Consider the following 23,317-nt stretch of genomic DNA (forward strand, 5'->3'; position numbering starts at 1 on the left):
AAGCTGCTGTACTGCGCCCTCTGCAAGGTGGCCGTGAACTCCCTGTCGCAGCTGGAGGCCCACAACAAAGGTACAGGGATGGGGGACGGGCAGGCCGGGGGACGGGCAGCCCTGCTGTGGAACAGGGGCTCCACCATGGGCTGTGCCAGCAAGGGCCATGTGGCGCCTCCTCCTGGGCCGGCTGGTGCCCGCGGGCGCTGCTCTGCTGGGTCCTCCCAGGCCCAACAATGCTGCCTTATTTCTAGAGACTAAAATAATCGTGTCCTTGCCCCGGGGCTGGGCCCCCACACGGTGCCGCGTGGGAAAGTTCAGGTCCTTTTTGAAACAGCTCCAAGGTTCCACAATCAGGGATGTCAGCAGGGTGGGCAGGGCAGCACTGGGCCAGCAGGCGGCCAGGCAGGGGCAGCACCGGGGCGCATGCCCTAGGGCAGAACTCTATGAAATTATGTGGCTCCCTACACAGCTCTGGCAGTGCCTCCAGTCCTGACCCGCAGCCCTCTGTTAGCCCAGCCCTGGGCTCCCCCCCAACCCCAAGTGCTGCGGGTGCCCCTCAATCCTGACCTGCAGCCCCCTGCTAGCCCAGCCCTGGGCTCTGCCCCCCCCCCAGCTCTGCCAGTGCCCCTCAGTCCCAACCCCCCAGCATTCTCCCTGAGTCCTGCAACCCCAGCCCTTCTTTAGCAGTTTGGAATTTCCCAGCATGCCCAGCTGCTGGGGCTCAGGCCAGGGAGCCTCTAAATTTCCAGAAGCAGCCGGGGCTGGGCCTCCGGAGCCTGCCAGAGAGGGCCCGGGCCCTGGCCTGAGCTCCCGGCGCCCCTCCCCGGGGACCCGCATTTCCTGCCCCGCAGCAGCTCCCAGTCCTGGAAAAACAGAGCAAGGGCCACAGGCGGCTCCACCCTGCCCGGCTGCAACGCGCTTCCCAGGCCTGCTGCCGTCCAGCCACCCCCCATGGCTCCTCCTGCCACCCCCCAGCTCATCCAGCCCCCCCCCCTGCCGTGCGTCCAGCCCCCCGCAGCTCGTCCAGCCCCCCCCCACCGTGCGTCCAGCCCCCCCCAGCTCATCCAGCCCCCCCCGCCGTGCGTCCAGCCCCCCCAGCTCGTCCAGCCCCCCCACCGTGCGTCCAGCCCCCCCAGCTCGTCCAGCCCCCCCCGCCGTGCGTCCAGCCCCCCCAGCTTGTCTAGCCCCGCCCCAAGCTCATCCAGCCATACTCCACTCATCCAGCTACCCCCCACCTCATCCACCCCCCCTCGCTCCTCTAGCCACCCCCCGCTTGTCTAGTCACCCCCCAGCTCGTCTAGCCCCCCCAGCTCATCCAGCCACACTCCACTCATCCAGCTACCCCCCACCTCATCCACCCCCCCTTGCTCCTCTAGTCACCCCCCACTCGTCTAGCCCCCCCCAGCTCATCCAGCCACACTCCACTCATCCAGCTACCCCCCCATGCACCCCCGCCTCGCTCCTCTAGTCACCCCCCACTTTTCTAGTCACCCCCCAGATCGTCTAGCCCCCCCCAGCTCATCCAGCCACACTCCATTCATCCAGCTACCCCCCCCATGCACCCCCGCCTCGCTCCTCTAGTCACCCCCCGCTTGTCTAGTCACCCCCCAGGTCGTCTAGCCCCCACAGCTCATCCAGCCACACCCCCGTGCGTCCAGCCCCCCCCCAATTCGTCCAGCCACACCCTGCTCATCCAGCTACCCCCCGGCTCATCTAGCCCCTGCCCAGCTCGTCCAGCCACCCCCCCCCCAGCTCATCCAGCCAGCCCCCCACCCCAGCTCGTCTAGCCACACTCCACTCATCCAGCTACCCCCGGCTCGTTCAGCCCCCTAGCTCATCCACACACCCTCCGCTTGTCTAGCCATCCCTCCGGCTCCTCCAGCCCCCCCACCTCCTCCAGGCATCCCTCTGCTCATCTAGCCCTCCCTCAGCTCATCCACCAAAACCCCCCCCCCGGCTCCTCCAGCCACCTCCCAGTTGTGCAGCTAGCCCCCCACATCAGCTCATCCAGCCACCCCCCCACAGCCGTACCCTGCCTCCACCTGCCCTGCGGGCACACCCACTGGTAAGGGGCTCTGCGGGTCGGGATGGAGGGGCATTGGCACGACTGTGTGTGTGGAGAGCCAGGGCTGGGACAGCAGAGTGGGGGGAGCTGCGGATTGGGGCAAGTGAGCTGGGCAGGGGATGTTTGTGACCAGCTTCCCGCCCTGCAGTGAGTGCCCAGGGAATTCCCCACTTGCCCCCTGCGGGTGGCCCTGTCTGTGCTGGGCGTGTGAGGGGCAGCAGCCAGGCCCCTGGGAGGGACTTTCCGCGGGGAGCATCCGTGCTGTGCCAAGCAACCCCAGCCCCAGGGATCTGCCCCGGCCTGGGCCACTGGCTGTGACCGAGCTGAACACGGGGCCAGGTGGGGGGGCTTCTGCCCTCTGATTGGTCCAGCAAAGAGCCAGCAAACTCAGTCCATCCAAAGTGAAGGCTAATCAAGGGGGCGCTGTGGGGAGCGGGGTGGGAGCGCTGGCTATGGAGAGGGGAGCTCCCCCTCACTGTCCCCCCTCCCCGCCCAGGTACCAAGCACAAAACCATCCTGGAGGCGCGCAGCGGGCTGGGGCCCATCAAGGCGTACCCACGGCTGGGCCCCACGGCCAGCGGGGAGCCAGGCAGCCAGGACCCCAACGCTCAGGAGCGCACCTTCCACTGTGAGATCTGCAATGTCAAGGTCAACTCGGAAATCCAGCTCAAACAGGTGGGGCACTTCTGGGGACCCCCATGTCCTCCCAGCCTCCCCACCCCGCCATCACTCCTCCCCCTTAGCCCCTGCCCCCAGGGCATGTGGGGTGGGGATAGGCTAGTCTCCCACGTCGGGAAGGAGCCAGCTCCTGGGTCTGATCCCAGCTGGGGGTGCTGGGAGACACTGAGTCCCAGCTCTGAACCCGGGCTGGAGTCAGGATTCCTGGGTTCCATGCCCAGCTCTGGGAGGGGAGCAGGGTGTAGTGGTTGGAGCAGAGGGCTGGGGCCAGGACTCCTGGGTTCCATGCCCAGCTTTGGGAGGTGAGCAGGGTTTAGCACAGGGGTAGGCAACCTATGGCACACGAGCTGATTTTCAGTGGCACTCACACTGCCCGGGTCCTGGCCACCAGACCGGGGGGCTCTGCATTTTAATTTAATTTTAAATGAAGCTTCTTAAACATTTTAAAAACCTTATTTACTTTACATACAACAATAGTTTAGTTCTATATTATAGACTTATAGAAAGAGACCTTCTAAAAACGTTCAAATGTATGACTGGCACGCGAAACCTTAAATCAGAGTGAGTAAATGAAGACTCGGCACACCACTTCTGAAAGGTTGCCGACCCCTGGTCTAGCAGCTCAAGGCAGGGCTCTGACTCTCTCCTCTCCCCCCCAGCACATTTCCAGCCGGAGACACCGGGATGGGGTAGCCGGGAAGCCCAACCCCCTGCTGAGCCGGCACAAGAAGCAGCGCAGCTCAGCCGAGCTGGGGGTGAGCTGAGAGGCGGGGGGAGGGGGGGAGTGGGTGAGGTGAGCTGAGAGGCGGGTGGGCGGGTGGGGGTGAGCTGCAGGGCCGGCTCCAGCTTTTCTGCCGCCCCAAGCGGCAAAAAAAAAAGACGAGCGGCGGCACTTCGGCGGCAGCTCAAACGCGCCGCTTCTTCAGCGGCACTTCGGCGGCGGGTCCTTCGGGAATGAGGGACCTGCTGCCGAATTCCCGCCGAAGACCCAGACGTGCCGCCCCGATACTGGACGGACATGCCGCCCCTTTCAATTGGCCACCCCAAGCACCAGCTTCCTTAGCTGGTGCCTGGAGCCAGCCCTGGTGAGTTGAGAGGCAGTGGGGTGGGGTGAGCTGAGAGGCAGAGGGGCGTGGGGGGGTGAGCTGAGTGGCGGGGGTGTGGGGGGAAGTAGGGGGGTGAGCTGAGAGGCAGGGGGTGGGGGGAAGTAGGGGGGTGAGCTGAGAGGCAGTGGGGTGGGGGGGTGAGCTGAGAGGTGGGGGTGGGGGAGAGCTGAGAGGCAGGGGGTGGGGGTGCTCCCTTCACCTTGCTGGGCCCAGCCACATAGAGAATTGGGACTGGTCACTGGAGGGGGGCTGGAGCTTCCTAGGAGTACAGGGGCCGAGGGGGCAGGAGCACTATGGCGAGGGCGGGAGTAGTTGGAGAGAGAGATTCCATGGACAGATGGACGGACGGACAGACAGACGGGTATTCTGGAAGTCACGGACACGGATGGGTGCCATAGACCAGTGGCTCTCAAACTTTTTTACTGATGACCCCTTTCACATAGCAAGTCCCCCCCTTATAAATTAAAAACACTTTTTTATATATTTAACACCATTATAAATGCTGGAGGCCAAGCGGGGTTTGGGGTGGAGGCTGACAGCTCGCGACCCCCCATGTAATAACCTTGCGACCCCTTGAGGGGTCCCGACCCCCAATTTGAGAACCTCTGCCATAGATGGATGGATGCAGCGGGCAGGCAGCTGGAGGGTGGCTGACAAACAGGGCCGGCTTTAGCAGGTCCAGGGCCCCACGCCCGGACGCGAATTGTCTCGCACCCTTCCTGCCCCAACTCCGCCCCGGCCCCGCCCCAACTCCACCCCCTCCCTGCCCCATTGGATCCCTCCCCAAATCCCCGCCCCCAGCCCAGCTCCCTCACTGCCCGCATTGGATCCCTCCCCAAATCCCTGCCCTGCGTCTTCGCCCCTACCTCCCAGGCTTGCACTGATCAGCTGTATGGCGGCACAAGCGCTGGAGGGAGGGGGGAGAAGCAGGACGCGGCTTTTTTTTTTTTTTTTTTTTTTCCCCGCTCCACCGGCAGCCCCGGACATTGCGGGGCCCTCTTAGGCGCGGGGCCCCATTCCGGGGAATCGGCCGAATCGGCTTAAAGCCGGCCCTGCTGACAAATATGCCCCCCAATGCCCTCTGCACACCTTGGTCTTTCCTGGCCAGCCCCCATGGTTGGGCACCCCACTCACCCAGTGCTGTGTCTGTGGGTGCCCCCCAGCCCGGTGCTGTGTCTGTGGGTGCCCCTCCCCCCACGCCTGGCACTCTCTGTGGGCACCCCACCCCCACACGCCCGTCTCTCTCTCTTTCTGGGCACCCCCTGAGCCCGCCTCTCTCTCTCTTGCAGGGCCCCCTGGCCTTCCCCAAGGACCTGCCCAAGTCGCTGGCGGCCGGACTCCTGCCCAGCCCCTTGGCCATGGCAGCAGCGATGGCAGCCGCGGCCTCCGCCCCCCTGACGCTGCGCCCAACGCCCCCACTCCTGCAGGGGCCCCCCCTAACGCACCCACTGCTGCGTCCAGCCCCGGGGCCCATCAGAACTGCTCACGGGCCCATCCTCTTCTCGCCGTACTGACGCCCGCTGCTGTGCCCCTCGACGCCCACCTCCGCTGGACCCGCCCGGCGCCCACCCGAGCTCCCGGGGGCTTGGCAGGGGCTGGGTGGGGCTTGGGGCCTTTCGTTTGTGGCTTTTTAACTGGAATTCGGATCCTTTTTCCCCAGAAGAAAAGGGACAAGCCCATCCCCCGCCCGCTCCCCAGCTCTGTCCCCCCAGGCCCAGCCAACTCTGCACAAGTGCTGGGCCCCCCGGGGAAGCGGCCGAGGGGACCCCCACAACCCCCTTCATTGCTCTTTTCTCCCTGGTACCAAGGGTGGGGGGGATCTGAATCTTGGGAGAAGGACGGGGGAAGGGAGAAGCCCCCCCATCGGACTCCATGGAGTGTCAGGTTGGGGGGCGACCCCAGATCGGGGGGAGGGTCCCCCGGTACCTCAGGGAACTGATCGCAAGCAATCTCTTTTGTATCTCTCTCTCCGCGGGGAGGCGCCCCCGTCCCTCCCAGAGCTGGGGGGCTCCCTACAGCCCCCCAGCAGGATCCACGCGGGGCCAGGGAGCCCGCCAGCCACACAAGCCATGTCCACTTGCACTGAGAGGCGTGAAGCCGGGAGCCCAGGGATGCCCATCCCCCCCGGGCTCACGGCCCGCCCGGCCCGCCAGGAGAACGGACACCATTGCAATAACGTTGGGGCCTGGGCCGCCCCGTGTACATAGCGCCCCCCACCCACCCCTGTGCTTCCTCCAGCTGCCACCACAGCCCCCGGCCAGCAGCCTGCGGCCCACACTGTGCCCCTCGTGCCCCCCCCTACCCTTCGGGGCAGGAGCTTTGTGTCTAGAGGTAGCGCCCTTCCCCCCCCCCCCCCCCCGTCCCTCGGGAGCCACTGGCTGGGCCAGGCCTGAGCCCCCTGCCGTGGGGCCAGGAGGTTGAGGGGAAGCCCCAAGCTTGGGTGATTTTATCAGCTGTGCTGAGAATGAGGGGGGTGTCCCAGCTGGCGGGAGGGGGGCTGGGGATGGCCGCCCTGTGGGGCAGGACTGGATGGGGGGCCCCCCAAGCAACACACTGTGGGGCACCTGCTCGGATGCTGCAGGGGCGGAGCCCTGGCCGGACCCTGGGGGTCTGATCCAAGTGGGGCAGGGGAACCCAGCCTGGGCCGCGTGGGTGCCCAGCTGTCACCTCCCTGGGGCTGCAGCCCACACTAGGCCCTGCCCCCCCTCCCCCCACGGCCTGAGGGGTTCAGCCCAGGCATTGGGCACAAGCTGAATCACCCTTTGCCCTGCCGTGGGGCCCCTGCTACCCCAACAGGGAGTGGGGGTGGGGGTCCCTGTGCCAGGGAGCAGGTGGTGCCCCAAGTTCCAGCCAGGAAACGCCCCCCCCCCCATGTGTAGGAGGTCAGCTGGCCAGACCCTAGCTCAAATACATGGGTTGGAGGGGCGGGGCTTAGGGTTTGCAGGAAATAGGGGGTGCTCCTTGGGGGCCAGGGGAAGGGATGGGGTGCAGGGGGTCCACAGGAGGAGATGGGGGCACATCGAGGGGTCGGGGCACATCAGGGGAAGGGATGTGTGGGGTGCCCATGGGGGGGTGGGGAGGGGATGGGAGGGGAAGGGCTAGAGTGCCCAGGGGGGGGGGTGCCCAGGGAAGCTCCAAGTGCTGCTGGAAAACTGCTGCCCCAGACGCAGACTTGGGAAGGGCTGTTGTGATGCTGTTGCCATGGCGGCCGCCCCCCAGCACGTCCCCATCCCCTCTGGGGCCACCCGAAGCCGCTCAGTGGGCCAGCAGCCTGGCCCCAGGCCCCTCAGCTTAGCCAGAGGCCAGGTCATTTCCTGGAGATTAACCAGCCCTCCTCCCCTCCCGCCTAGGCCCCCCCAGCCGTGAAATCCCAGACCCTCGTTCAATGCCCGGGACTGGCAGTGCCAGGCTGGAGGGGGGGAGGGCTAATACCAAAACAGTCCCCCGTCCGTACCTCGGCAACCCTGGGAATGCTGGCCTGGCCCCCATGGCTGCCCTTTTGTATGGTGCCGGGTGCTCCAATGACTGGGTGTCCCCCAGCACAGGGCTCATGTGACAGGCCAGCACCTCCCCCCCCAGGTGTCAGTCACTGCCCCCAAAGCCCTGGCTGCTGGAGGAGAATTGCCCCCCGCCCCCAGCAGTGCGGGGCCCATGACACATGACACCTCAGCAGGCCCCTGGCCTGGCCACTTGCCCAAATGCAGCCTCTGATTGTCTGGAGAGGTTCAGCTCCCATGGCTCCCTTGACCCTGGGGGCAGCAGGGGACGCTGATCTCAACTGTGGGGCCAGGGACGTCCACTCCTGCCCCAGGCCCGGGGTGGGGGCTCGAACCAGCTTCCACCTCCAAGGGGTTGGCTGGGGGCTGATCTAGCCCTTGGGCCACCCCCTGCATGGTCAGGGACAAGGGGTCCTGCCCCTCTAGCTCCTTAGTTGTGGGGCAGGCACTTGATGGGGCTGGATGCTGCTGTCCCCCCCCCCCCCCTTCAGCCCACGGTCTGGGGGGGGGGAATGCCTCAGAGCTCAGCGCCCTGGGACAATTGGGGGCTGGGGTTAGGCTCCAGGCTAGACACCTGCTCCTGCCCAGGGCTCCTGAACCCCCCATGCTGCCCATACCCCTGCCGGCTCAGAGCTCAGCATCAGACCCCCCCAGCTCGCGCCTGCAATTCCCAACTCCGCCAGCAAAACTGTGATAAAGCAAAAGCAATAGACAAGGGGGGCCTCCGCTTGGGGGGGGGGGGGTCCGGGTCACATGCTCCCTGCATTACCTCAGCCAAGCACTGTCCTACGCGGGGCTCTTGAGTGAGATCCTGCACGCCCCCCCACCGCCCTCCCAGGCTTTGCCTCCACCCCAAACGTCCGTCCTGTGCTGGATTCTCGCCGTGACACTGACGTGTTTCCGCTCGAGCCCCCCGCACCCTGACAACAATAAAGTTCAAGGTTTGACTCCACAATGCCCAGGTTCGCTGTGTGTGTCTGTCGCTGCGCCGGCCCCTGTGCCCTATAGCGCCCTCCCCCAGTACTCCACCCTGGCACTGCACAGGCTGCGCCCACCCAGGCCTAGAACCCAGGAGACCCCCAGCCCCAGTACAGGAGGTGAAAGAGAATCCCTGCTAGCTGGGGACAGTGCATGGGTTATGACCCAGAGTTGAGCACGTCTGATTCCAGCCAGCAGAGGGCAGTGGTGCCCACACGCATGGGCACATGGCCACCAGCCAGCTCATTGCCCGGCTAATGCCTGCCTGGCTGACATGCTTGTTGTGGAGTAGTGTCTGCGGGGAAGCATCCTGCATGAGGCTCGCAAACCTTTGCAGATGGGGCTCAGTGTAGCCAGGTTCCCAGGTCCCTCCCCTTTCCCCCTCCGGATGGCACCCCAGGGCAGCAAAGGGCTCATGGCACTCAGAGTGGGGCAGGCTCCCAGCACTGAAATGCAGCCACCTCTGGGCTGCAGCAAGGCAGCTGTTAGGCGGAGCACCGCAGCACTGGCTCAGCGAGGCTGCTCATGGGGATTCCCAGCCCAAGGAGCCAAGGGACGAAGCAGCCTCGTGATTTTTCAGTTGGGTCAATTCTGTGTTCCTGGCACTGGCGGTGCCAGCATGGGCCAAGTCCCCCCTCCCCCCTGCTGTGTGACTGGCAGATGGAAAGCCCCCCTCGCTGGGATCCCGACCCTGGTGCGGGCGCTGGGCTGTCCCCTGAGCCCTGCTCAGGCACAGGGAGTTTCTTTTCCCAGCAAAGGGAACAGGAGCCACAAGACAAATCTGGCCCAGGCCCCACGGCCCCCAGCGAGGAGCCTGCACTGCACCGGGCAGAGAGGCTGGGCAGGGCCGGGCTGGGCCTTGAGCCTGGTTCAGCTCTTGCTGGCTCTGTGGGGCAATGCCCGATTCCCCCAAGGCAGGGAGCGGAGGAGTCGGCCCGTAGCATCCCCACAAGCACAGCAGCGGTAGGTAAAGTGGGAGCGTTAATCTTGGTTAAGGGGGGAAACTGAGGCATAGAGCAGGACTGAGACTGGCCCAAGGGTTGAGGCATAGAGCAGGACTGAGACTGGCCCAAGGGTAAGTGACAGAGCTGGGGCTAGTCCCCAGGAATCCTGACTCCCAGCCCCCCTCCCTCCAACCGCCTACTTGCTTTTACCCCCGAGGCTCCATGTCCCTCCCAGAGCTGGGGCTAGAACCCAGGAGTCCTGACTCCCAGCCTCCCCCACTCTAACCACTAGTAGGGTTGTGAGTGGCTGGTGCCCTGGTCTGAATGGTGCTTGCTGGTTGGCTCTGGGCTCTGCCTTGCGTACACAGATCCCTGCTTCTCTGCCCATGACGTGGCCGGTCCCTGCATCCATCGAGCACCAGACATGCGGGCCCGGCCTGTGGGGGAAGGAATGTGACTCCAGCCCTGGCAGGATCATCACCTGGCCCTAGAGGGTGCGGAGGCCACAGAGGGTTGTGCCTAGGGGCAGGCGTGCAGCTGGGCAGGTGCCTAGGGCATTTGGTCACAACCCCCCAGGGAGGGTGCAGAGAGACACCAGCCCCTGGCACCCTCCTAGCTCCACTGGCTGGGGGGGCACACGGCGGGGCCCGGGAGATACAAGCCGGGGGCCCAGCTGGGGAGGAGCCGACAGACACTGGGGCCCTGAGTCCTGGGGAGAGCCTGGCAGTGTCCTGTTGGGGCTCCTCTGTGCCCAGGGGCATGATGGGAGCAAGGCACCCAGGGGAAGGGTAGCCCTGGTGCCAGCCCTGGGTCCGTGCCATGTCCCACCCTGGGCATGCTCTGCTGCCCTCGCCCATTTTTCCTCAGTTTCCATGGGGGGGGGAGCGAGACTCACCCTAATGGGGGGGCATGACCCTGGCACTCATGGGACGGACGACTCAGCAGCCCAGGATGGCAGCAGAGCCCTGGAGGGGTGGAGGCTGGGACTGACTCTGAGACCCCCCCCGCCCCAAGGAGTCTAGCTGGCAGGTGAGTGAGACCACAAAGACAGGGCAGGGATTGATCCCGCCAGGCTGTCGCCATAGTAACCAGATGCCCCACACTGGAGTGACCCCAACCCTGGGTCCCACGGCCTATGGACATGGGAGAGTGACTGCTGAGGGCCCCCCTGCTTCCCCCCATCCACAGGCCCCCAGCCCCCCCCCACCTCCCCCATCCCTTGTCCCTCAGCCCCCCCACCTCCCCCATCCCTTGTCCCTCAGCCCCTCCACCTCCCCCATCCACAGGCCCCCATCAGCCCCCTCCACCTTCCCCATCCCCGGTCCCTCAGCTCTCCCACCCACCCCCATCCACAGGCCCCCAGCCCCCTCCATCTTCCCCATCCCTGGTCCCCCAGCCACTCTGTCTCCCCCATTCATGGACCCCCAGTCTCCTCCACCTTCCCCATCCCTGGTCCTCCAGCCCCCCCACCTTCCCCATCCACAGGCCCCCAGTCCCCCCCTCCCCCCCGCCTCCCCCATCCTGGAATGGGTTATCTAGGGAGGTGGTGGAATCTCCTTCCTTAGAGGTTTTTAAGGCCCGGCTTGACAAAGCGCTGGCTGGGATGATTTAGTTGGTGTTGGTCCTGCTTTGAGCAGGGGGTTGGACTAGATGACCTCCTGAGGTCCCTTCCAACCCTGATATTCTCTGATTCTATGGTCCATGGACCCCCAGTCCCCTCCACCTTCCCCATCTCTGGTCCCACAGCCCCCTCCACCTTCTCCATCCATGGGCCCCCAGCCTCGCCTAGCTCGTGGGTTCAAAGTGTCTCCACACCCGAGGGGTGGGGCAGAGACAGGATTTGCTACAATGACAAACTCAGATTCTTGAGCTAGGTTCTGCAGCTCATGGTTCATGGGGGCCTGATGAAAGTGCCCCAGACCCAAACCCTTGCTATGGGGAGTGTGTGGGGGGGAAAGGGCCTCCACCAGCGTCTCTTGGGAAGTGCCCACCTCCCCAGGTCCCCCCCCACACACACACACTTCTGCCCCAGTCGGGTGCTCGCCCCTTTGCCCTGATTCCAAGGGCCACGCAAAGACTTGGGCACCAGGTGGCTGCTGCCCTAAAAGCTGGGCCCTGCATTCATGCACCCTCCAGCAGGTGGCGCTGCTGCCCCATACAACAGCAACGTTGACAGCAGTGCCTGGGGTGGTGCCAATACCCCAAGCAGCAGGGGCAGTGTCATCCCAGTGACCACACTAGGGAGGGAGGAGCCTGGAAGAGTGGTTAGAGCAGTGGGCAGAGACCGGACTCCTGGGTTTTTCCCCAGTGGTTAGGGCAGGAAGTGGAGTTTACTGGGTTAGAGTGTGGCGGGAGTGGGGGGAGGAGGGGGGGCTGGGAGCTCGGACTCCTGGGTTCTGCATTGATCGCCCCAGAGCGGGGACAGGACCCTGGGGAACCGCCCTCCTACACAGGCCAAGAACAAGGCTGTGGTGGCACCAGCACCCGCCAGGAAAAGGGTGCCCCCTCCCCCCGGCTCTCAGGGCTTGTGAGACTCCTCCCCCCACCCCAGGTCAGAACCAGAACTGTCCCCCCTCCCGCTACCACAGTGTTACAGACAATACCCCCAGCCCCCACCCCTCAGCCCCCTTCCCCCCCAGTACACACAGATGCCCCCTGCCCCTCCCCACCTTCATAGCCAGGCCCCTAGCGGGCTCCTCCTCCCCCCCCTCCACGGTCCTGGGGGATGGGCCCAGGGGCTGAGCCCCTCCCCCTCCCCAGTCATGGGAGAACATGGGTGGGTGCCCTCAGTGCCCCACCCAGGTCTGAGTGGGGGCAGCCTCCCAGCCCAGCCCCAGAGGGAGTGAAGGGGCCTGGACACGTGCCACAGCCTGGACCCAGCAATGGGCCATGAGTGCCACCTAGTGATACTGGGCTGCCCTGGAGCCTGCGGGCACAACAGCCCCCAGTGCTGCCCTCATGCCCTGCCCTGCCCTGCCCTGCTGGGATCCACCGGGGGCCCCATCCCCTGCTCAGCCAGGCCTTGTCCTCTCGGCAGTGGGTGATTAGTGCTGGGAGGGGTCCCTGTCTCATCGGGAGCTGGGCTGAGGCCCTCACACTCAACTCACACCAAGCGGGCATCGGGTGGGAGCGGCTGTTGTTGGTCCTCCCTGTGAGGAGAGGCCTGGCCTGCTCTTGCCCCCGCCCCCATCTCCAGTGTCTGAGCCCACAAACCCAGCATCAGCATCAGCCCCTGCCCGCTGTGATCAGAGCCCCGCAGCTCCAGCCGGCTGTGTGGGTCTCTCAGGGCCTATGGAGCCCATAGGCCCTTCCCTGTGTCTCCAAGCCACAGTGGGGCCATGCGCCAGCCCCTCTCCCCTTCCCCCACCCCCCCCATGGCTGGATCAGGGCCTGTCAGCCAGCCTGCCCCGGCTCATTTGCTTTGTATATGGTGTATACTGGCACCTCGTGGAGACGCCGGATCTATAGGCCCCATCAATCACTCATTTCAGCTGCATGCCCGGGCAGCCTGCCCACCCTGGGACCGACTGAGCACTTGGCTCCCATGCCAGGGCCAGCATCCACACAGCTGAATTACCTCCCACTGTCTAGAGTGGGGAGTAGGGGCTAGTGGTTTGAACAGGGGAGCTAGGAACCAGACACCTGAGTTCTACTCTGGGTTCTGGGAAGTGAGTGGGTCTAATGGTTAGAGAAGTGGGGGCCTGAATCATAGAATCATAGAATATCAGGGTTGGAAGGGACCTCAGGAGGTCATCTAGTCCAACCCCCTGCTCCAAGCAGGACCAATTCCCAACTAAATCATCCCAGCCAGGGCTTTGTCAAGCCGGGCCTTAAAAACCTCCAAGGAAGAAGACTCCACCACCTCCCTAGGTAAAGCATTCCAGTGCTTCACCACCCTCCTAGTGAAATAGTGTTTCCTCATATCCAACCTAGACCTCCCGCACTGCAACTTGAGACCATTGCTCCTTGTTCTGTCATCTGCCACCACTGAGAACAGCCGAGCTCCATCCTCTTTGGAACCCCCCCTCAGGTAGTTGAAAGCAGCTATCAAATCCCCCCTCATTTTTCTCTTCTGGAGACTAAACAATCCCAGTTCCCTCAGCCTCTCCTCATAAGTCATGTGCTCCAGACCCCTAATCATTTTTGTTGCCCTCCGCTGGACTCTTTCCAATTTTTCCACATCCTTCTTGTAGTGGGGGGCCCAAAACTGGACACAGTACTCCAGATGAGGCCTCTCCAATGCCGAATAGAGGGGAATTATCACGTCCCTCGATCTGCTGGCAATGCTCCTACTTATACAGCCCAAAATGTCGTTAGCCTTCTTGGCAACAAGGGCACACTGTTGACTCATATTCAGCTTCTCGTCCACTGTAACCCCTAGCTCCTTTTCTGCAGACCTGCTTCCTAGCCATTTGGTCCCTAGTCTGTAGCAGTGCATGGGATTCTTCCGTCCTTGTTGAACCTCATCAGATTTCTTTTGGCCCAATCCTCTAATTTGTCTAGGTCCCTCTGTATCCGATCCCTACCCTCCTCCCAGTTTAGTGTCATATGCAAACTTGCTGAGTGTGCAATCCACGCCATCCTCCAGATCATTAATGAAGATACTGCTGAATAAAACCGGCCCCAGGACTGACCCTTGGGGCACTCTGCTTGATACCGGCTGCCAACTAGACATGGAGCCATTGATCACTGCCCGTTGATCCAGGTGGAATCTCCTTCCTGAGAGGTTTTTAAGGCCCAGCTTGACAAAGCCCTGGCTGGGATGATTTAGTTGGGGATTGGTCCTGCTTTGAGCAGGGGGTTGGACTAGATGACCTCCTGAGGTCCCTTCCAACCCTAATATTCTATGATTCTATGAACACCACCGACCCGGCCAGACAGAGCCACTAGGCTGGACAGTCACCAGGTCAGTTATTCAAAGGGCCCTGCCAGAGGAAGGCAGTGGGGTTTGGGCCCCATTTCAGTGGCTTCATGATGAGGCAGAATTATAATAACAACCCGGAGCTCTTGTCTCAACATGCTTTCCAAGGGGGACACACGATCATTATCTCCACTGTACAGCTGGAGAAACTGAGGCACACAGAAGGGAAGTGACGTCCAAGCTCCCCATGCAGGCCAGTGCCAGAGCCAGGACTAGAACCCGGTGTCCTGAGGCCCAGTCCATTGCTGTAGCCCCTGGGCCAGTGTTTCTCAAATGTGGCCATCGGAGGATATTTTTTGCTGCCAAGACAGCCTCCAAAACAAGGGGGGAATTGGGGTAGATTGAGGAGCATTGCCCCCCCAAATCATAAATGTTGATAGTAGAGGGCACAATTTAAAGGTTTTACCGCCCCCCAAACATCTCAAGTCACGCCCGCGCCCCGAAGTAGGACAGCCCTCCCCCTTACCCTCGATCGCCCCTCCCAGAAAACAGCCGACCCTCCCTGCAGCGCCCAGCTGTCACTCCTGAATCGCTGTTACCAAGGGCAGCGAGAAGCGCCGCGCTGGTGTTTGCACTGGCACGGCCAGCAGGCACCAGCACCCTGCGCCACGCAGCCTCCTCGGGGAGGCATGTGGGGCCAGCGTGTGCGGCACCGGAGGCGGCTCGTCAGTGGAGGCAGCTGCGGTCTTTGGTCACCATGACGCTCCCCTGTCCAGCAACCCCGCTCCTGCCCAGCCCGGCGCACGGGGACCCTGGGGATCAGCAGGAGGCTGGTGTGCTCCCGGCCCACCTTCCCCAGCGTGGGCTCCCGCTGAAGGGCCGTGGGAGGCAGAGCCAGAGCCAGGGACGTATCTGTGGATATTTATTTGTTTGTCCTAAAGTTAATTCAATATTTCAGGAAAAATTGTCAGCATGGCCCCAGCAAGAGTTGGGGGTCGACTCTGAGGCCAGCCCTGCACTAGGCTACGCTGCCAGCCCGGATGTTTTTCCCACGCGGCTCTCCTTTCCTGCCCACATTGAACGCTAGCAATGACTCAGTCCCTGCTCGGGCAGGGGCTCTGGGGCGGGCCCTGTGATGAAGGCCCGTGGCACGCCCTGCCCTTCGGTGACTTTATCACAGAGATCTTTTCTCCCACTGTGCACTGGGCGTTTGAGTTAAATCACAGCCGACCCCACGCAGCCCCCAAACAGAGCAGAAGGGCTGAGGCTGAGTGAAACCCGCCCACCCTGGCTCCTGCTGCCCCAGGGCCAGAACCTCATCCGTTCTCCAGCCGTCCCCAGACAGTCCTGGGAAAACAAGGAGCTGGATTTATTGGGTGAAAAGCTCAAGCAAAAAAAAAAAGCCACAACCGGGGCCTCTGTCCCATAAAGAGGCAATAAATCCGGCTCACCCTCTGCAGAACGGGAAGTGCCTGGTCCCAGCCCCACCTGCCAGGGGCCGGGCAGGGATCATAGCTGGGAGGTGTCCCGGGTTCCAATTAAACCTAGAACCGAGCTGGGCATGGCAAGCCCACGGGGTGGTTTTTCCAGTTCTGCCAGAACCTGTCTCCTCCTCCCCCCCGCTGCCTGAGATTGGTGCGAGCAGTCACCACAGCACCGTGCCTGCCGTGGGGTCGTCTCAGCCCCGCGCTGGGGGGCAGAGAGGGGAGGCCCAGCGCTGGGACCGGAGGTGCTTTCCTAGGCGGCACCCATGCTGCCATCGGAGGCAAACGCCCCAGCTGGATGGTGAGTGCTGCTTATTGTAGGCTGTCCTGTGGCCCATCGCTGTAGCATCTGGGCACCGCTGCTCGCTGTCAGCCAGGCCTGGTGTGAGGTCACTGGACAGGGGTCATGCAGGAAGCATGTGACACAAACAGAAATAGAGCCCAGGTCCCCTGATTTCCGGCCCTAACCACAGGAGTGTTCTTCCTGTGGGCTTGCAAGCTCTGCTCGGGGGGGTGAGGCACTGGCCACAGCCTGAGATTCAGCTGACGGGTTGAGGCTGGAGGGGGAGCGAGGCTGACAGCCCCAGGTGGGGTGCGGCTCACCCCTAGCCGGCTGCGGAGACACCACTAGGAGGGCTGGGCTAGCATGGAGCTCTGCCTGGGGGGGGCCCTGGGGAGTCCTGGCTGTTACACGCCGGACGATCAGATTCATTAGCCGAGATGTTACCCGTAGAAATGTGAGAAGAGTCCCTGATCTCTGTGGGCAGCGTGTCCTGCCCGGGGAGCGGCCAGTCCCTGGTTCCTGCGCGAACGGTTTGATGGTATCAAAACCAATCGCTTCCACTAGCTCCAACGTGCTGGTTCCAGTCTGGGATGGACCCATGGCGGGATTCCCAGCTCAGCCTGTCACTAGGGCCATCGCCAGAGAGCCTTGGCAGCCCACCCAGTCCAGGCATCTCTGCCAGCCAGGTCCCGGGACCTGCCCTGGTGGCTTGGAACTGGCCTGAGGTCCCCCCCCCCCCCCCATCCCTTGCTGCTGAGTGGCCATCAGATGGGAACCGCTCTCAGGGACCAGGGGCTGCCTCCCACCTCATATCTCAGCCTGCGGCCGGGAAAGTCCCCTCCACCATAGCTGGGCATGGGGCCATGTGGGCTGGGGGGCATCACAGGGCAGGAGTAGTGTGAGGTAGGGTAGGGGCAGCTTGGGGCACAGCATGGGGGCAGATGGGGCATAGGGAGGGGCTAGGGGCTGCTCTTATTGGCCAGGCCTTTGCATGGTCACCCCAAGGGCCTTGCCACCATTGCCAGCAATCTCAGCTTGTCCTTTTCCAGGCTGTAGCTTGGGGGAGCTGGGGCTGTTTGGGGGAAGGGAATGAAAACACTTATTACACTGAGCAGCCGTGGGGCGGGGCTGGGGCAGGGGCTCGGAGCAGGATGTTGGCAAGGCTGGTGTTGCGCTCGGCCTGGTGCCGCGTGAGAGGCCTGAGGGGGGCTCTGGGGGGTTCAAGGGGCTCGGAGCTGGACTCGAGCGGGGACCGTGCTGCTCTCGGTCCGGAGCCGTGGGGCGGGGGGGCTCAGAGCTGGACTCGGGCGGGGACTGTGCTGCGCTCGGCCTGGAGCCATGGGGGCGGGGGGCACGGAGCTGGACTCGGGCGGGGCCCGTGCGGCGCTCGGCCCGGAGCCATGGGGGCGGGGGGCACGGAGCTGGACTCGGGCGGGGCCCGTGCGGCGCTCGGCCCGGAGCCATGGGGGCGGGGGGCACGGAGCTGGACTCGGGCGGGGCCCGTGCGGCGCTCGGCCTGGAGCCATGGGGGCGGGGGGCACGGAGCTGGACTCGGGCGGGGCCCATGCGGCGCTCGGCCCGGAGCCACGTGGCGCACACTGTGGAATGTGTTTGGATTAGGCCGGACAGACACACTTAGCAGAGCTGGGTTTGTTTATGTTGCGCCGTTTCCCCCTCACGCCAACTCAAAGGCAAATAAATGAATGCCGCCTCCCCAGGGTCTGAGACCCCCCCCAGCACACGAGCCCCTCCTGGCACTCTGGGCCAACCTGCCAGGCCCACGCCGGCTCCCTCTGCAAAGGGCACAGTCCGGAGATGAACGAGCCTCCTGCCCATGCGGGGGAGTCGGCAAAGGGTTGGTGCCCCCAGAGAAGGGGAGCCCCCATGGAAAACAAAGCCAGTGTAGCCTCAGGCCGGGCCCCCCAACGGATCCAGCGCTGACTCCGCTGGGCCCTGCTGATGCTCCCCTAGGCCCACCTGCTCCTCACAGAGGAGGCCCCCAACTCCCTGGGAGCCTCACGTCCCTGCCTGGGGACAGCCTGGAGAAAAGCCTTACAGATCTCCCCAGCCAATCAGATGCTTGAATGCCCCAAAGCCCACGTGAAGGGATACCCTGGTGACACAACCTCCCAGCTCGGGTCACTAGTGGGGACCAAACCAGCCCCGTAGGGCAGCACGCTCCCGAGAAGCTAGCAGAGTAACTCCCGCAGCTAGCAGCAGCAGTAGGCGCTTATCCTTCACATGGGCCAGCCCCAGAGAGGCGCACTACAGAAGGCCAGAATATAGCAACAGCATAAATCAAGGCCAGGGCCACATGGGAGTTTAGAGCTTGTGCCCAAGATGCAGCCACTGAGCATTTACCAGCAACAGGGTAGAATGCCAGCCCCAGAAGGCAGGGCGTGCAGACTGGTGCTGAACATCGCAGGGCCCCTGGGTGGGCATTGACTGTGGCAGGGCTCCCCGGCTGGCGCTGACAGTAGCAGGGCCCCCGGGCAGGCGCTGAACGTGGCAGGCCCCCCGGGTGGGCACTGAAGGCAGCAGGGAGTTAGGAAATCTGCAGGCTCCCATGCATTTAATATTAGAAGCAGGCAATGGCCTGTGGAGAGGGGTGGGCCAGCCAGCAAAGCCCTGGATTAGCCACTGGGCCAACAGGGCCCGTGCCCAGGGGTCCCAGCCGATTGAGGGCCCTGGAAAAATTGGGTCTGGAGCACAAGGGTTTATGGCTATATCCGAGTCTCTGGCGTAAATGTGCATGTCCACAGCATCCACATGGAGCCCTTTTGTGAACCGTGCTTCTTTGGCCTCAATGAGCCCCAATGGCAGGCAGTTCCGCAGGTTAATGTGTTGTGTAAATCTGTGCTTTATTGGCGTTAATTCATCTGGGAGCCCAAGAGTTTTCGCTGGTTAAAAACAGTCCTAAAGAGAACTCAGCGGGCCTGTGGCAAACCGCAGGCGGAGGGAGGTTCTCAGAGCGTGCGGCCGGCCGGATTTCCGTGCTGTCTGCAGCGCCCCGTGCAGCCGACGGATGGGGGCAGTGGTCTGGGTGCTCTCAGCTATGGCAAACCCAGCTTGAGCCATGCATGGGACAGAGTGTGGGCTAGCACCCCGGTGCATGCTGGGAAATCACCAGTCACCCCAGCGCCAAACCCTGCAGAGAAGGGCCCCTTCCTGCTGCAACGCCCCTTTTGACCACGGGCCGCTGTGCCGTGTGGATGAGCTCCAAGCGCCACCTCCCTCGAGGCTCTGCAAGCCATGGCCCGTGGGACAATAAAACTGGGGCAGGGGAGTGGGGGGCAGGATGGGGGTGCTCAGCTCCACAAGGGAAAGGGAAGGGGGGTGGAGGGTGCTTAGTTCCACAAGGGAAGGGGAAGTGGGGGGTGGGGTGGAGGGTGCTCAGTTCCACAAGGGAAGGGGAAGTAGGGGGGCAGGGGGTGCTCAGCTCCGCAAGGGAAGGGGAAGTGGGGGGCGGGGTGGAAGGGTGCTCAGCTCCCTATCGGGGATCCCTCACATTCCTCGGGGGAGTCCCAGGGACACCAGCGCTTTGCCCTTCTTCCCCACGGGTCTCTGACTGGTTTTACAGCTCTTGTCGGACCTTCCTGTGAGTGCTGGCGGCCTAATGGTTAGAGCATAGGCCTGGGAGCCAGCTCTGGGCACCATTCCCCTGCTGCTGAGCGGGTTATTTCCCTGGCACTTCTCCCACGCTTTGAGCCCTGGCGTGAGTGGCAGAGTGCCCGCTGTGTCTCGCCCCCGGGAGCCAGCTGGGTAGCTGGGCCTGAGACAGAAGAGACTCTCCTGGGGTCAGTCAGTGGGGAAAAGAACCCAGGAGTCCTGACTGCCTCTTGCTAAGAGAATAGAACCCCGGCGTCCTGGGTGCCAATCTTCGCTTCTAACCATCCAACAGCCCCCACATCCCCCAGAACTTGTACTCACACCAGTCGGGCTCGCAGGCTGCGCTGCCCCCTGCTGGCGCTAAGCACCAATGTGTGTGACTGGCAGCTGCTGGCGGCAGGGCTCTGGGGCTTGCCAGCGGGTGGCGCTGCTGGGGTCCGTGGGCGCTGTGGTGTCTGGCACCCGTGTGGCTGGGGCTCCTCAGCAGGGGTGGGGTGGGAGAAATGGAGTCTCCCTTCCCCAGAGGGGAAGCCCGGCTCTGAGCACCGGGGCTGCTGGTGCCCACGTGGGGGTGGGGGGTCATAGAATCATAGAATATCAGGTTTGGAAGTTGCAGAAGCTCCAGGGGGAGCCTGGCTCATCAGCTCCCGGGCCGCGGCAGCTCCTGAGCCCTGGCCTAAGGGGGCACAAGAGGTGCTGACAGCAATCGGGGGGCAGCTGGCACCCCCTGGCCACCCCACGAGCTCCATGCCAGGGCTTCAAATAACTCCCTACCCTATGGCCCCCTGCCCTGCTGCCCCATGGCTGGGGAGGGGGCCAGTAGGGAGCTCTGCAGGAGGGGAGCCCTGCCCCCCAGCAGACACAACACCCCCCCCCCGGAGCAGAGCCCTGAGCAGTCGCCTGCAGGCTCTGCAATGGGGCAGTCTAATGTGGGGGCTCGGCACTCGGCTAAGGGCTGGCTGGGCCACATCTCACCTTCCCCCGGCGTGGGATGGGGAGGGAGGGCTGGGGCTTTGGCTCATTGCCAGGCCCTTGTGTGACTGCTGGGGCAGGCCAGGCCTTAGGGTAAGCTCGTGTGGGGACCCTGCCAGCGCAGGCCCGCAGCCAGGAGCCAGGGAGAGCCACAGGGTGTCTGCAGGCAGCCTCCTCAGCGCTGAACCCCTTCATAGCCAGCCCAGCCCTGCCCTGCCCCCTGCCACGGCCCCTTGCAAGCACCAGCCCTCCCCTCTGAGCCCCCTGGCGCCCCCTTCTGGCAGGGAACATGCAGCCCCCGACCCAACACCGTGCGCTTGCCCTGGTGCTCCCGGGAGCCCTGTGTGTTCTGCTGTGGTTGACACCTCCACCCCCAGCCTCAGCTCCTGCGTTAAATCTCCTCTCTCCAAACAGCGCCGCAGCTCACGCCTGCACCCGGGAAGGAGGAAGTTGCCTCACGGGCTTTGGCAACTCGGGGCTTTTCTCTCTTGCTGCCGGGGCGTGAAGCCCATAAATAGCCAGCGAGCGAGGCTGTGCCGGCAGATCTATCCAAGCACAGCCGGGCACATCTCCCCCTCGGTTCGGTAAGTCGCTCTGGGTTTTGACCCTCCCGGATGGTCTGCGCCTAGCCATGGGGGGCTGGGCTCACTGTAGTGCAGGCCATGTGGCTCCGGGTTGTCCAGCAGGGGGCGGTGTGCAGCCACCATTGGCGCTGATCAGATCTGTGAGGGGCTGGGTCACGGACCGCCCTGCTGGGGGAACTCTCACAGCCAGAGCGGGCACTGCGCCCGGGGCGAGGGAAGGTGGCGCACGCAGGGCAGGCACAGGGTTTGATGGCAGGCTAGGGGGTGGCTAGGAAACAGGGTCCGTGGGGGGCAGAGGGGCTGGCCGGTCTCCTGGGCCTTTCGCCTGTTGCCAGAGTCCTCAGCTCCTTGCGGCTTATCGGGCTTGGGGGAAGGGGCAGCGCTGAGGGTGCCCAGGGCCCACGCCGTCCCCAGTGCGGTGATTCATGGGGTAAGGGGGCTTCTGAGGGAGGAGATGGGAATCTGGCCTTTAGTGCCCAGATAGGAGTTGGTGTGGGGGGAGCAGCCCCCAGTCCTGGCTGCTGAGCTGGGGTGTGTTCTGAGCCTGCTCCGGCAGCGCTCTGTCCTAGAGCCAGCTGGGCTTCTCCGTACGATGCTTGTTCCCTTTCGCACGCGGCTCTGGGCTCAGTGGGGCTGTTCCTACGGAGCTGGGAGCCTTATTACCAGTCCCTGCTGCTCACTGAATCCTCCTTGGGGCCATGCTGCCGCCACAGAGCCAGGGCTCTGCCCTCTGGACTGGAGCCCGTGGGCCCCGGTGGGGCGAACGGGAGGGGTCACAGGGTGGCTGCAAAGCAAGAGAGCGAGATCTGGAGTAGCTTGCACTAGAGCTGGGGTCTCCTGCACTATGCCAGCCCCGAGCCCTCTGCATCAGCTGGGAGACAGATTCCCCCCCGGGCCAGGGAGCATGTCCCCTTCCCAGAGGGTCACAGACCCTGCCCTGAGCTCTGGGGGCAGGGACTGTCTCAGGCTGCGTCTGTGCAGTGCCTGGCGCGATGATGCCCTCTGGGGAAAGGGGTGCAGATTCCTGTGCATTCGCTGGGGCGTGTGAGCAGGGCGCTTGGCTCCAGGCTGATGGGGCTCATTATGCCGCTCCCCCAGGTACCCTGACACCTCGGCATGCCCAGGGCTGGGGAAGGGGCTGGCTCAGTCCTAACTCACAAGGGAGCCAGGTGGGGCCTCACTTGCTCTGCAGACATCTGAGACATCGGTTTCCGTGGAAACGCCCCAATTAGGCCTGGGATGGAAAGAATGGGGTCGCGTGTGATCTCCCTTCTGGGAGGCTGCCAGGGGCCTGCGCTCGCTGGTGCATCATTCCAGGATCCTGCCCGGGCCTGCCTGGGATCCAGCAGCTGCTCCCTGCTCTCCCCTCCCGGGGCAGCATGGGGCCCAGGGCTGTGGCTGGAGGGGAAATGGTGCGTCACAACAGGGGCCTCTGTCACGGACTCACAGGACTCCATACGGTCCCTGGGGGGAACCCCCTTCAGTGCGACAGCCCTTCTCGGGGGTCCACTCTCTCCCAGGGGATAAGCCCCTCCACCTCCTGGAACTGCACCTCTCTGGGCCCCCTCAGGGAGTCCACTCGCTCTGGACCCCCAGGGCCTCCACTCCCAGAGGGAATAATGCCCCCTGATCTCTAGACCGGAGCGACTCTCAGCTAGCGTAACACAGGAGGGTTTATTGAGCATCTGAACACAGCACAGGAAACTCTCTGACCCTCAGGCCTGGCCTCCCTCAGCACAGCACATCTAGGTCTGTCCCACATCCAGGTGGTCTCTGGCTGCTCTCTTCTCCCAGCCCAGAGACCCCCTCCTTCCTGCTGAGGCTCCTATATCACCGGCCCCAACAGCTCCTCCCCTGTCCTTTGTCTTCTGTCCCAGGTAAACAGGTGGCTGGGGCCCTCTCTCTTCCCTCCTTTGTTCCCCTCTGGCTGGAACTGGCTGGTCAGGTCACCGGGGTCCTCTCTCCTCAGCCCTTTGTCCTCCCACTGGCCAGAACCAGCTGACTGCCAAGCTGGGGTGGGCCTCTTAGTCACCAGTTGTTAGGGTTCCCCATCTCCAGGCCATTGTCTGGGGGTCCTGGCTGCTAGGTGAGGTCACACCTGGTTAGGGTGACCAGATGTCCCGATTTTATAGGGACAGTCCCAATTTTTGGGTCTTTTTCTTATATAGGCTCCTATTACCCCACACCCCCTGTCCCGATTTTTCACATTTGCCGTCTGGTCACACTACACCTGGTCCTCTGCAACTACAACTCTCTCCCACC

The 23,317-nt window shown here is 63.7% G+C and overlaps 1 protein-coding gene across 1 annotated transcript in view; it reads left to right on the forward strand.

Annotated features, from left to right (window-relative positions):
• ZNF385A (zinc finger protein 385A) overlaps positions 1 to 5,357 on the forward strand; it is a 39,533-nt gene extending 34,176 nt beyond the window's left edge. Inside the window, exons 4-7 of the mRNA XM_065419574.1 lie at positions 1,063 to 1,073; positions 2,518 to 2,734; positions 3,397 to 3,492; positions 5,133 to 5,357. Of these exons, the coding sequence (XP_065275646.1) occupies positions 1,063 to 1,073; positions 2,518 to 2,734; positions 3,397 to 3,492; positions 5,133 to 5,357 (549 nt within the window). The remainder of the gene's footprint in view (positions 1 to 1,062; positions 1,074 to 2,517; positions 2,735 to 3,396; positions 3,493 to 5,132) is intronic.
• Positions 5,358 to 23,317: the final 17,960 nt, after the last annotated feature.

Source organism: Emys orbicularis, chromosome 19 (genome assembly GCF_028017835.1).
Source record: "Emys orbicularis isolate rEmyOrb1 chromosome 19, rEmyOrb1.hap1, whole genome shotgun sequence".
NCBI classification, from domain to species: Eukaryota; Metazoa; Chordata; order Testudines; family Emydidae; genus Emys; species Emys orbicularis.